Below are 12,344 nucleotides of genomic sequence, written 5' to 3'. Positions count from 1 at the left end.
TGGAGTTTTTGTTTTAGAAAAGAAGTACTAATAAGTTTATTTTATAGGGAACTAACCCAGCATAAAAAAAGGTTAAAAAAACAGCCGCATGTACGTGATGCTTTTGCTTTCTGCAGTGAACACGCGACACAACAACTTATGGTTGAATGATTAGATAAATAATGTTATTCTCTCAGTTCATCAGAATTCAAATCCTAAATTTAACACCGCTACTAGCATATTTTTGGATTTATTTCAGGCATTCGGATTACGTGGTAAGAGACTCAATGCTAAGATGATTTGACGGATTAGTTTTTTTAGAGATACTCATCATAAAAATTGAGTGTGCGTTCATAGAGACGTTACTATCTTAAAAAAAACAGCGTTCCTTGTGCGAGATTAATGGGCTGCACTGGAAACCTTTTTTGAACAAACACCGAAGGAGGCCCACGTAAAGAGCGGGACGTGAGCCGCGCTGCCAAATTATCTGGCCAGAGTTTTCCAGCCCCCACCCCGTGAATTAGCGAGAATTGCACTGGGGCGTTCGGGGTCGGTTGGGCGGGCCAATATTTTGGTGATGATGACTGACGGCGATGCAGCCAAATCTTTGCGGGCCGCTCGCTGATTTTTTATTGCGGCTCCGTCGGTCACAGACCCTAAACCAAACGGACCCGACGCTACTAGAACTGTGCAAGGGAGCCCGGGCTGGCGAGTGGCGACACATCATCTGTCCTGTCCACCAGCAAGCCCCAGGACGCTTCTCAAAAATTATAATTTTTCTATCGAATGTACAAATGATTCCTCAGTAAAATACGGACTATACAGTAGATTTTTATATGATCCGGTGCTACAGGTCAAAAAAGTTTTTTAAGGATGTCAAAAGAGATTCGGGGGTTTTCCTCCTGTAGCAAGAAACCTAGCCGCCGCCACAGAAGAGCCGTTCCTTCCTGCGCCATCTTCCGGCGGCTCTCCTCCACCGGCGACCTTTTGGTCCTCGGTGGTGAGGGGGGTCGCGTGTGGATCGTTTATAACTTTAGGTTTTAGGGTCCAAAAAGTTTAGGGTTTTGGATTGTTCGACGTCTTGGCTTCGACGGCGACGACGATGACAATGCTGAATAAAGAAGTTTCGGATTCTTCTCCGGCGAAGCGATCGTCTCTATGGTTGGTGAAGGATCTGAGAACCAGTCTGTTCAAGTAGGGATGTCATGACGGCGGCGGCATCCTTGTGATGGACATGTGTCCTAGGGCTCCGTCGTTGCGAGGGCGTCTGCTCCAACGTCGATGTGGAGCTTGGGAGGTAGTCGAGGAGCGGATGCAGATTGTGGTCTGCATCGACGACATCTGGAAGACGAAACGTGTGCTAGGCTCGTGGTTTGTGGACGGCATGTATGGTTTCCTTCTCCGACGTCTTAGTCATGTGAGGGTGTCAGATCTGGAGTTCGATGGCGTGTCTGGGATGTTGCCCCGGTCTGATTCGTTCAAACGACAATGGTTTCGCCTTTGGCGAACCACCTTGGAGGTCCGCAAAGCGGAGCTGCATTGAGCTCGGCTGAGAAGGTGATCCGTTATTTATTTTTTTCGGTGGCTGCTATGGTGATGCCGTAGGCAGGTGACGGGCGTTGGTGTCAAGCTCAGAAATGTTGTGCTATCTTCTTAGTTTTGTCATGTCAGTCTTTATGTGACTTATATTTTAATCTTTATGATATGAATGAGACACATATGACCATGCAAAAAAAATGTTAAAAGAGTATTCGAACCGCCAAAAATCCTGTAAAAAACATTTATGACCTTTTTAGGCAAAAAAGAAAAACTAAGAGGCCTTAATCAGGGGCGATATGAGTGCGCACCTGCTCCGTCCTCAAAGCCCAGAACCCCAGACCGGACCACCAACCCCACCGGCCACCGCCATGGCCGGCGGCGAGCAGCTCCTTGTCCAAGAGTCCGCTGTCCCAGTCATCTCCAGCGGCGCCGATACGTCAACCCCCACCGTTCGACTGGCCCACTTCCTCCACCCCCGCGCGGGCGCCGGCCAGCGCCCCCCTCTACCCCCTCCGCCCCGCAACGCTGGCCCTATTCTCACCGACGGGCTCCAGGTCGAGTTCAAGGGCTGGGCGGAAGCTCCAAATCTGTGGACGCGGTGGGTGGCCAAGCTCCGCCCGCGGTGCGAGCCCCTGTGGCGGAAGATTGGGATCCAGGACGCCATCCTCGCGACCACCTGTCGGGTGCGGCGCGACGAGCGCGCGATGCTCCAGCTCGCCGCCATCTGGTCCGCCGAGACCAACACGTTCGTGTTCCCCTGGGGCGAGGCGACGGTGACGCTGGAGGACGTGGCCGTGCTCGGGGGGCTGCCCTTGCTCGGCAGGCCCGTGCGCGCGCCGCCGAAGGGCGCGCTCCGGGAGGACGTGGAGGCGCTCGAGGCCGTTCGCCGCGCGCTCTACCGGAGCGACAGCCAGAGACCGGACCACTCCGCGTGGGCGATGCCGTTCCTCGAGCCCCCGGCGGGAGAGGGGCCCGCCGCGGGCGACGGCGGCGCCACCGGGTTACTGGAGCACGGCGCGTTCCTGGCCATGTGGCTGTCGCTCTTCGTGCTGCCGGCGCCGCCGTTCGACGTGGTCCGGGCGGAGGTGCTCCCCGTGGCCGCCCGGCTGGCGCGCGGCGGGTGCGTGGCGCTCGGACCCGCCGCTCTCGCCAGCATCTACAGCGACCTCTCGGCGCTGAACCGCTACATCAATTCGGGCAAGAGATACCAGCCGTTCGTGGGGTGGGCGCCGCTGCACATCCTGCAGCTCTGGGTCTTGGCCAGGTTCCCGGAGCTTCGCCCTGAAATGGCGACCACTCTCGACCCCGTCGCTCGTCACCAGCCTTGGGCCGCCCGGTGGCATCAAGTCCACAAGGTAACTGACCCCATAAATCTCCACAGAGTGCTCATGTTGCCAATGGAGTTTGAGTGGAGGCCCTATGGAAGCTTCAGCTTTGCTCCGTCTCCCAAGAAGAGCTGCTCTTGGGTTCATGGCCGGGACATGGCAAGAAGCCTACAACTGCTATCGTTTGCGCAGTGTCTGCGTGCTTGCGAGCTTGTAGGCATGCGCTGCATTGAGCAGTACAATCCTCATCGTGTTGCAAGGCAGCTTGGCTTCGATCAGGACGTGCCTGGATCTGTTGCCCGTGTTAACTCGGACTGGAAGATTGCTTGGGGAACATACTTCATGGAGCCTAGCAATTTCGCCTTCATCGTTCCACAGTATACTCTGGCTGTGACGTTTGAGTACACACGATGGTGGAGGCCATACGCTTCTGGGTGTGATACTGCCATTGATAACAATGTAAATTCGAAGGAATTCCCTGTTTTGGTTGGCCCAAGGGACAAAAACATGGAGGTGCTTCATGATGATAATTCGGGCAAGAAGCAGCATGTGCTCCCAGGGATGTCTCGGCCAGATACTTTCGAGGTATTTTTTTCGAGATTAAATACTGTCGAGGTTCCACAGACTGATATTCCTCCTGTTGAAAAACTTAATGGCCTGGACACCATTCAGGGTACCCTGGAACATCTTGCGGAAGTTGCCGAGTCAGCACAAATTGCGGATGATTCGACCCTGAGATGTGTAAGAAAGGGCACACAAACTAAAAATGTGAAACAAGCTTCACCTGATGTCTTCGCTAAACAGAATAGCAGCTCAGAACATGGTGAAGTAGCTCCCCGTCACCTTGTCAAGCGAGCAGTAAGCACAACCAACAGAAAAGCTATTGGGGCAACTGTGGGTCATGTGCAGCCAAGTCTTGAAGACATCGTGGTGATGCTTGATGAAGAGTTTGACGAATCAGTGGGCAAGGAACATGAGGTGGGTGCAACTGTAGGTCATGTGCAGCCAAGTCTTGAAGACATCGTTTTGATCAGTGATGAAGAGTTTGACGAATCAGTGGGCAAGGAACGTGAGGTGGGTGCAATGCCGAGGGAAGGTAATGAAAAAGCTAATGAAGATGCATCAGCATCAAACCAACAATCAGATACCCTTATGGAAGATTGCTTAGTGGTCAACAGGAAGGGCTCAGGTATGAGAATTCATGGAGTGGCAGTTCTATCTTTCAATCCAGACAAAAGGCAAATTAAACATCACAACAAACTAGTGCTAATGCAGCCTTCCTTCCTTTTATCTTTAAATTTTTTGTAGGAAACAATAAGACGTATTCTAGCAATCCAGTGGATGCAAATCCTGAATTGGTCAAGAGGGTTTCAACTAAAACACTTTACTACCTTAGACCAATTGGGCCGGTGAAAGATGCTCAGGAAAGAGATGCAACTGGAACGAATGCGGATCAAGGAGCTTACCTACCAAGGCGTGAAGTTGGGACGAGGGAAATGATTGAGGAGGCTTCTGCTGCTCGAGAAGCTGAAATGGTTGTGTTGCAAAAAGTAATTGATTCTCTGAAGGAAGAGATTGCAGCAGCGCAGGCCCTTGGGGCCTTGAGGGATGGAAGCCCCTCAAAAACCTGAGGCGTGACTTTACTCGGTACAGGTTTGTTGCTAGACTTCGGTATCAGCTATAAGCTGATCTTCTTAGCCTTTAGATTAACTTTGGTTCCTTGGGCCGTTCATCATAGTCTGTCCATGTGGTGAAACCGACATTTACGCGTCCGGGGAGAGAGGGAGGGAGGGAGGATGGATGAGTGCTCCAAGGCTGGCAAAGGAGGGACATGACTATCTACGAGGCAACGCTTGCAGACATTAAGCATCGGTCGGCACCTCTTGATGGGTGCGGCCATCTCAGTACGTTTAGCGCTGCCCACATGGCGTAGTGAAGTTCATACAATTCATCTGGTTGTGTCTCAGAACCGAATATACTCGCATCCTACTGATACAAAGCTGGTTTTCTTCCTGCAGCGACGGAAGGACCAATGACCTGATCCAGAGGTTGGAATTAGGGGGTGGACAAAGGAGAGTTAATTCTGAGCGAAATTAGCAGTAGTGGTAGATGATAATGTTATCTGTAGTTCTGTGATCTGCTTGATGGCTTTAATGAAAACCTGGCCCTGTTTGGCTGTCTGCCTTTTGTGCATGAGAAAACAAGAGCTTTGTGCTGAGAATGAGACTGTCGACGGATATAAGGACAGCTTATGCCTAAAAAGTTAAAACTGCAAGTTAATAAGCTAGGTGCATATATGTTTTTGATTATGATACTATGATTGCTTGGACCAGCTTACGAATGATTTACCTGAACGTTCTGTTGTATTTGTGAAATTCTCCCTTAGTCCATATTTATTACTAATTTTGTTTTCAATTGTGAGTCTTTTTTCCAAGCCTCATGTAAAGCTGGGATCAGTGTGAAATGATAATTCTCTCTTGAACTGATTGCACAAATTGATGCTGCTCGTCCTCACTACCCTTGTTACGATATGTGACTAATGATGAACTTAATGTATAATTGTAGCATGTGAGAAGTTCCTCTCTGAGCTTTTCACAGATAGTGGTAACCCCTTTGTCTATTTTAACTAGCAGCATGTTTTGGAATGGTGTCATCTGGTTGATGGACCAATTATATGATAGTATGAAACTATGAATTATGTTTTCAACCAGACGATTTGGACTAGTGAAGGTCTAGGATCGTTTCTTAATCTTGGAAAATTTTAGGCTTGTAATTGAAAGTTGTTTCTATAACAACAAGTGCAAGAAGGGTTCTTAATCTCGATGTAACAATTTGTTTTTTTAGAAAAGGAGAAGGACCCCCGGCCTCTGCATCTGGACGATGCATGCAGCCACTTTATTAATTATTCACACACGACCTTACAAAGTCATACAATAGTAAGACTAAAGCCACCGTCTAGGCAACATGTGTCGCTACTCCTATCCAGTTGATGAAGGGATGCTGATAGTCTGAGCTAATACCAAACAAACCTCGCAGCCAAACCTAACATCTAAGACCTGAGGTCCCAACCAGGACGCCTGCCGGGTGGGCACCCACCAGTCCGGCGCACTCCTCAACCAGGACGCCTCCCGGGTATGAGGCCGCCGCAGCCACCTGCCACCAATCCATCTTCAGTGTTGTACTGCTACATCAACCTTGCCAGGCCTGCCGTCGACGCCATCACAACGCCAGACAACGCCATCATCCTGTGCGTGTTCATCCACGCGCGCCCATCGTCGAAACTCCGCAGCGCCGTGATCCGCCGTCGGCCTTGCGGTAGATGTAACACCGCTCCTCCTCTTGCCACCTCCATTCATCACTTGCTCCAAAACGATGCCCCTAGGAGGGAAAGCGATACAGAGAACGCCATCATCGTCCAATCCGGGAGACCCAGATCTAGGGTTTCCCCCGGAGCATCCCGAGCCTGATGATGCAAACTGCAACGACGGTGCCCTGACAAGGAAATGACATCAAAGACGCTGCCATCGTCCACCATGATAGTAGTCGGCGCGATTTTCATCGGCACTTGCGCCACCGGGCGTGCGCCGTCGGCGTCGTTGGTCCCTTCAACCGTAGCAAATTCCAAAACGACGCCCTGAAGAGGGACTACGACGCAAAAGCACCGCCATCGCTCGATCCCAAGGAGATCTAGGGTTTCCCTCGAAGTTGCCCGTGTCGTCAAGGACCAAACAAGGATGGAATCCGCAGATCCGCCCAGCTGCCGACGTGCCGCACCCGCCATCGCGCCGACCGCGACCCGGAGACCAAGCCCACGCCTGGGCCCTGATCCGGCCGCGCCGCCGCCGTCCCTGACGACCGCGACGCCTCAGACCTTGAAGCTGCCTACCGTGGAGGTATGGAGTCGCCGGAGCGCCGCCACCCCCCGTCATGACGTCCGGCCGAACACCACGCTCCGGTCCGGGGGCGCCAGCCCGCGCTAGCCCCTCACGAGCGGGAGGGCCCCGAGTCCCCACTGCCGCCGGCGACGGCAAGGCTTCGCCCTGCCGCGCCCACAGGCGGCGACGAGGGAGGAGGAGGAGGAGGAGGGGAGGCCGGGCGACGGGATCTAGGAGCCTCCCGGCCGCTACACGAGGGCGACTCGGGAGGAGGCAGGTGCGTTCCTGTCTCCACGTCCCGTGAAGATGCCATGTAACAATTTGTAGCCTATAATTTATTTGATGTTTAAAATTATGACATCTTTTGGAGGCTATCATCTTTTCCAAATTAATAGCACCACGCGCTAATAATCCTCTTGTATTATGTTGGAAGTCGGAACTCCAAACTGCCAAGTTTTATTTCCCGGTGAAAGGTACTATCTTCTTGTCCATGTGTGCGCATGAGGATAATGCTGATTGTTGACGAGGTTGAGCATATGATAGGTTATCTATAATGTTGTGCCACAATGAGCATGTTCAGCGTAAGCTGTATAGATGAAGATGAATGTGAAAGTACCATTTCCGGGTTAGGTACATTGTCTTTGCTGTAAACCCCACTTTGCAATTATATTTAGAACTACCAAGTTTTTTTATACTGCCAACTAGTACTATTTTTCAGGCACTGTGTACTTTCTTCTTTCCACATGTGCATATTAGGATAGTGATGATCACTGAGGAGGTTGGGTAGAGGATAGCAATGCAGCAAGATGGCAAGGTCCACTATGATGTTGGAGAGAATTCTTTATTTAACACTGTTTTAAAATTTGTTGCCTTATTTAACACTGAAAAACATTTCATTCCTTATTTAACTTCGAGTTTAAATTTTATGCCCTTTATAATACTTTCGTCCATTTTAAGCCTTACTGGTGTTAAATCATACGTGAAAAGACCTATTTGCCCCTTATGTGATATGTGACCAAAATTTTACGTGTATGTGTGTATCGAGCCAACTCGTTTTGCTATGCGTGTGAGCCAATTTCTATGGAAAATCGATCGAGTGCTTAGCCTTTTTTGTACGTGCCGCTGCGGGGACGTCTCCTTATGTGTGAGTTTCTGTTGATGCGAGTCTAGGAGGTAAAGTACATGACGCGTGCCCATTACCTTTCTCAGCTCCTCTTTTTTTTTTCTTGCGGATACTGAGCTCCTCTTCTTTAGCTGGGTACACACGGGTATTTAGATATGCATAGATGTATGTGTACGCGGCCCGTCCAGCGCACGGTATTCAAATACGTAAGCGTACTTGCCGGCAATGGCGAAGCCAGCTGTTGGCTTTTACTATTATTTTAAGCAACGTTCTTATATTTCCTTATGGGGGAGTACATTTCACCTAGGAAAGAACTAGCTTTGCTTTCTCTCCGAGTGGAAACACATATCCTACATTTTTCACTTCCACTCATTAACACAACCAAAATAATTAAAATGCCATACATAACACCCACACACACAGCCGAGCCACAAGCTGGCCCTAATATTCTGCCACTCACGCACTATAACCTAGGCCACTAACACATTACTTTTCTTTTGCGGGTGAACACTAACACATTACTCGGTCAGCACATGCACATACTAACCAACTAATCATTGTTTAATTACTCGGTCACCTAGGAGGTAAAGTACGTAGTACTTATGTTCTTCCGTTTTAGCTTCAATCACGTACGTCTTTTATCCTACTGCTTTATCATTGTCAAAGACTAATAATTGATTACTTTTAATCTAGTAAATTGGGGATCGGTCATCCATATAAGCTTCATCTAGTGGGGTTAAATTTTGGTCACATACTTCATAAGGGGCAAATAGGACTTTTCAGATGTCATTTAACACCGTTAAGGCTTAAAATGGACGAAAGTGTTGTAAAGGGAATAAAATTTAGACACACTGTTAGATAGGGAAGAAAGAAATTTCGAGTGTCAAATAGGGAAACAATATTTAAAACAGTGTTATATAAGGAATTTTCTCATGATGTTGTGGTATGATGAACTTGCTGAGCATAACTGCATATAAGCTATGGATGAACATGAATGTTGGTACAGGTGTGGAACCCCCGTTTTCAGATTAGATGCATTCTCCCTGCTGCAAATCCCACTTTGCAATTGTATTTTGAATCAACTAATCTTTTTATGTGCAGAGTTTGCTGCATTGTGATTTAATTTTGAAGACCATTGCAAGAGGTTGTGATATATTATTATTTTAGAAGCTGGATATGAATTATGCATTAGAAAAAGCTAGATGGCCATGTGTTTTCTCGATTGTTGGAAGTTATATTAATAAATTTGTGTTCTCTTATAATTTGTCTTGAATCTCCTTCTCATTATTTATGTTGATAATTTCATTTCGACAACTTTAATATTTACTAGAAGCATATGCACGCCTTGCCGCGCCGTTTTTCACCCTACCATTTTTCTGTTGGCTATTTGTTAATTTGTCAATAGATCCTTTCCTTCTCTTCAAGACCAAGGGTCAATAACTGAAGTAAGTTTTTCTGTGAGCCTTTTGTGTTTTTGACTTAAAGTATAATGGTGTGAGAACACCCTTTACTTGCAACATGTCTAGCAGCAAAGTAGGCCATTATACAGTAACTTTTAGAACAATATGTGGAACTGAGACTTGTACTTGCACTATACGTCTAAAAAATCATACTCCCTCCGTTCCAAAATTCTTGTCTTAGATTTTCCTAAATACAGATGTATCTAGTGGTAATCCACTTATGAGCCCAGGCTCAGTTGCACCCGTCCTTACGAAACAAATCAAAATAAATACTAGAAAAATTCAAAAAAATCATTTTTTTGTGTGGTAGATAATTTGATGCGTGGGGGTACACTTCAATTTTCAAATCATTTGGACGTCTGAGCAGCTCTCGGAAAAAAAGACAAATTCGAGGTCTGTAAAAATGTTTACTGTTCATGCACTATTCTGACCCGGTTTGTCTTTTTTGCTGAGAGCTTCACAGAAGCCCAAATGATCTAAAAATTTGAGCGGAACCTCACGTGATAAATTTTCTACCATGCAAAAAAATTGGAATTTTTGAATGTTTTTGAATGTTTTTGTGATTTTTTTTCTGGACGGGTGCAGATGAGCCTGGTCACCAAAACACCACACTCTGTATCTAGTTACATTTTAGTGTTAGATACATCCGCATCTAGACAAATTTAAGACAAGAATTTTGGGATGAAGGGAGTACAACTCAATGATTTAACCAATACATATTCCACATAACTTACCTCTGTCATATAGAAAGGATTCACAATACTAACAATAATGGTCTTGGCAGTCTCGATAGAAGGCAATTTCTACAATAATGGTAAAATGGCAGTAAGAAACACTTGGAAGCTAGAGGACCGCCCAAAAGTTTGGGTTTTCGATGCTATATCAGATGGCATGAAAACAGCTATAAATAAAATATAGACCATGATAAGATAGGAGGTTACTAATCATTAATCTTGAAACCAGCAAGTACAAAAATTCTCTTACATAAATAGTATTGCTGCAAGAAATGCTTAGAAAACTTGGGAACCTAACCTTCATAGACATATTAATCTGTTAGAGTAATCTAGAAAAGAAGTAGAAGCAATGTTTTATCAAATGCCTTGTAGAGGAGCATAGCCTGCTATAACAATCCTCACCATATGTTTGCTTGGTGCTAGATGATGGTTCTATCATCCAACAACAAAAAAGGCAAATAAAATGTCTTCATACTTTCTTCTTTGGTGCATATATCAGAAAAGATGCATCAAGGCAAGCACAATGACCAGTAGAGAACCGTTGTTTATACCATCGGTTAGGCAGGAGACGAAGACAATCTAGCTTTTCAGAAAACATATACATACTAAATTATTGAGCTCATGTCCACTAAAGAACCTCTTGCCTATTAGGTTGAGTAACCATAATTTATTGCCCAGTAGCTCTAATTGAATTTTGTATTTATTCTAGGGCACCTTGGAAGATCTTTTTCCCATGCAATACCCAGCCTAGGGCAGGTCTAACGGAAGTCCTGGTATATTTGGTGGTAACGTCTGAAGGTTTCAAAAGAAAACATATTGCACCCATGGCGATTAAAGGAACTACTAGGCTCAGTGGCGAAGAATCATTTGGGCCAAAGGGGGCTATTGCCCCCCTACTATAGGAAAACTCTTAGGCGTACCCCTAATTATAGGCTTAAATATCAAATATTTCTCACAGTTCATGCATAACTTATCTTCTCCGCCTCCTCAACTTTGTTTAGCCCCCTCAACAATTTTCATCAAGCTTCGCCAGTGACGAGGTTGTTCCTTCTAGTTCAATACCACATGAAATATTGTGGGAGAAACCATCTCGTGGCTCTTACAAACCCAATGTTGATGCTTATTTCTTCGAGAATGGCTTTGGCGCAATTATGGCTGTCCAACGGAACGATATCAATGTGGCTTTAGCAGGCTCTACGTGGCTATTTGATGATGTGATCAACACCACAATGGCGGAAGCCATAGAAATGTTGAGAGGCCTGGAACTTCTAGAGAGACTAGGAAGCTCGCCAATGAAGGTCAAATCTGATTGCCTAGAACCCATTCAGTCATGCATGTGAATCGTCAAGATTTAGAGTCCGTCAGAGACGAAGTAAGCAATATTATACAAAGGAGGCCAATGAAAGAGGTAATGTGACGCCCCCGATTCAATCATACACTAATCATACACGCAAACGTGTACGATCAAGATCAAGGACTCACGGGAAGATGTCACAACACAACTCTACAAATAAAATAAGTCATACAAGCATCATATTACAAGCCAGGGGCCTCGAGGGCTCGAATACAATATCTGAGTACAGACATAAGTTAAACAAGTTTGCCTTAAGAAGGCTAGCACAAAATGGGATACAGATCGAAAGAGGCACAGGCCTCCTGCCTGGGATCCTCCTAAACTACTCCTGGTCGTCATCAGCGGGCTGCACGTATTAGTAGGCACCTCCCGAGTAGTAGTAGTCGTCATCGACGGTGGCGTCTGGCTCCTGGACTCCATCGTCTGGTCGCAGCAATCGAGTATAGAAAGGGGGAAAAGGGGGAGCAAAGCAACTGTGAGTACTCATCCAAAGTACTCGCAAGAAGGAGCTACACTACATATGTATGCATTGGTATCAAATGGAAACCACTATCATATGTGGACTGAACTGCAGAATGCCGGAATAAGAGGGGGATAGCTAGTCCTATCGAAGACTACGCTTCTGGTAACCTCCATCTTGCAGCAGGAGAAGAGAGTAGATGGTAAGTTCACCAAGTATCATCACATAGCATAACCCTAACCGATGATCCTCCCCTCGTCGCCCTGTGAGAGAGCGATCACCGGTTGTATCTGGCACTTGGAAGGGTGTGTTTTATTAAGTATCCGATTCTAGTTGGGTCAAGGTACAACTCCGGGTCATCCTTTTACCGAAGGACACGGCTATTCGAATAGATCAACTTCCCTGCAGGGGTGCACCACATTTCCCAACACGCTCGATCCCCTTTGTCCGGACACACTTTTCTAGGTCATGCCCGGCCTCGGAAGACCAACATGT

At 46.9% G+C, this 12,344-nt stretch overlaps 1 protein-coding gene across 6 annotated transcripts; it reads left to right on the top strand.

Moving 5' to 3' along the window:
- Positions 1-1,849: 1,849 nt before the first annotated feature.
- LOC119277665 lies at positions 1,850-5,231 on the top strand. 6 transcript variants are annotated; one of them, XR_005137264.1, is made up of 3 exons: positions 1,850-4,032; positions 4,152-4,733; positions 4,862-5,231. XR_005137264.1 is itself a non-coding variant. In XM_037558992.1 (3 exons), exons 1-3 carry the CDS (start codon positions 1,887-1,889, stop codon positions 4,472-4,474), a joined length of 2,382 nt encoding a protein of 793 aa, XP_037414889.1. In that variant the 5' UTR covers positions 1,850-1,886; the 3' UTR covers positions 4,475-5,231. The 6 variants fall into 6 exon arrangements, 4 of the variants coding, with proteins under 4 accessions (XP_037414889.1, XP_037414870.1, XP_037414879.1 ...); XR_005137263.1 differs by having other exon boundaries at positions 4,152-4,747; XM_037558992.1 differs by having other exon boundaries at positions 1,850-3,428; positions 3,516-4,032; positions 4,152-5,231.
- The last annotated feature ends 7,113 nt before the right edge of the window (positions 5,232-12,344 follow it).

Source organism: Triticum dicoccoides, chromosome 1A (assembly GCF_002162155.2).
Source record: "Triticum dicoccoides isolate Atlit2015 ecotype Zavitan chromosome 1A, WEW_v2.0, whole genome shotgun sequence".
NCBI classification, from domain to species: Eukaryota; Viridiplantae; Streptophyta; class Magnoliopsida; order Poales; family Poaceae; genus Triticum; species Triticum dicoccoides.
Note: the sequence above shows the minus strand (reverse complement) of the source record. Positions and strands in the feature narration are given on the sequence as shown.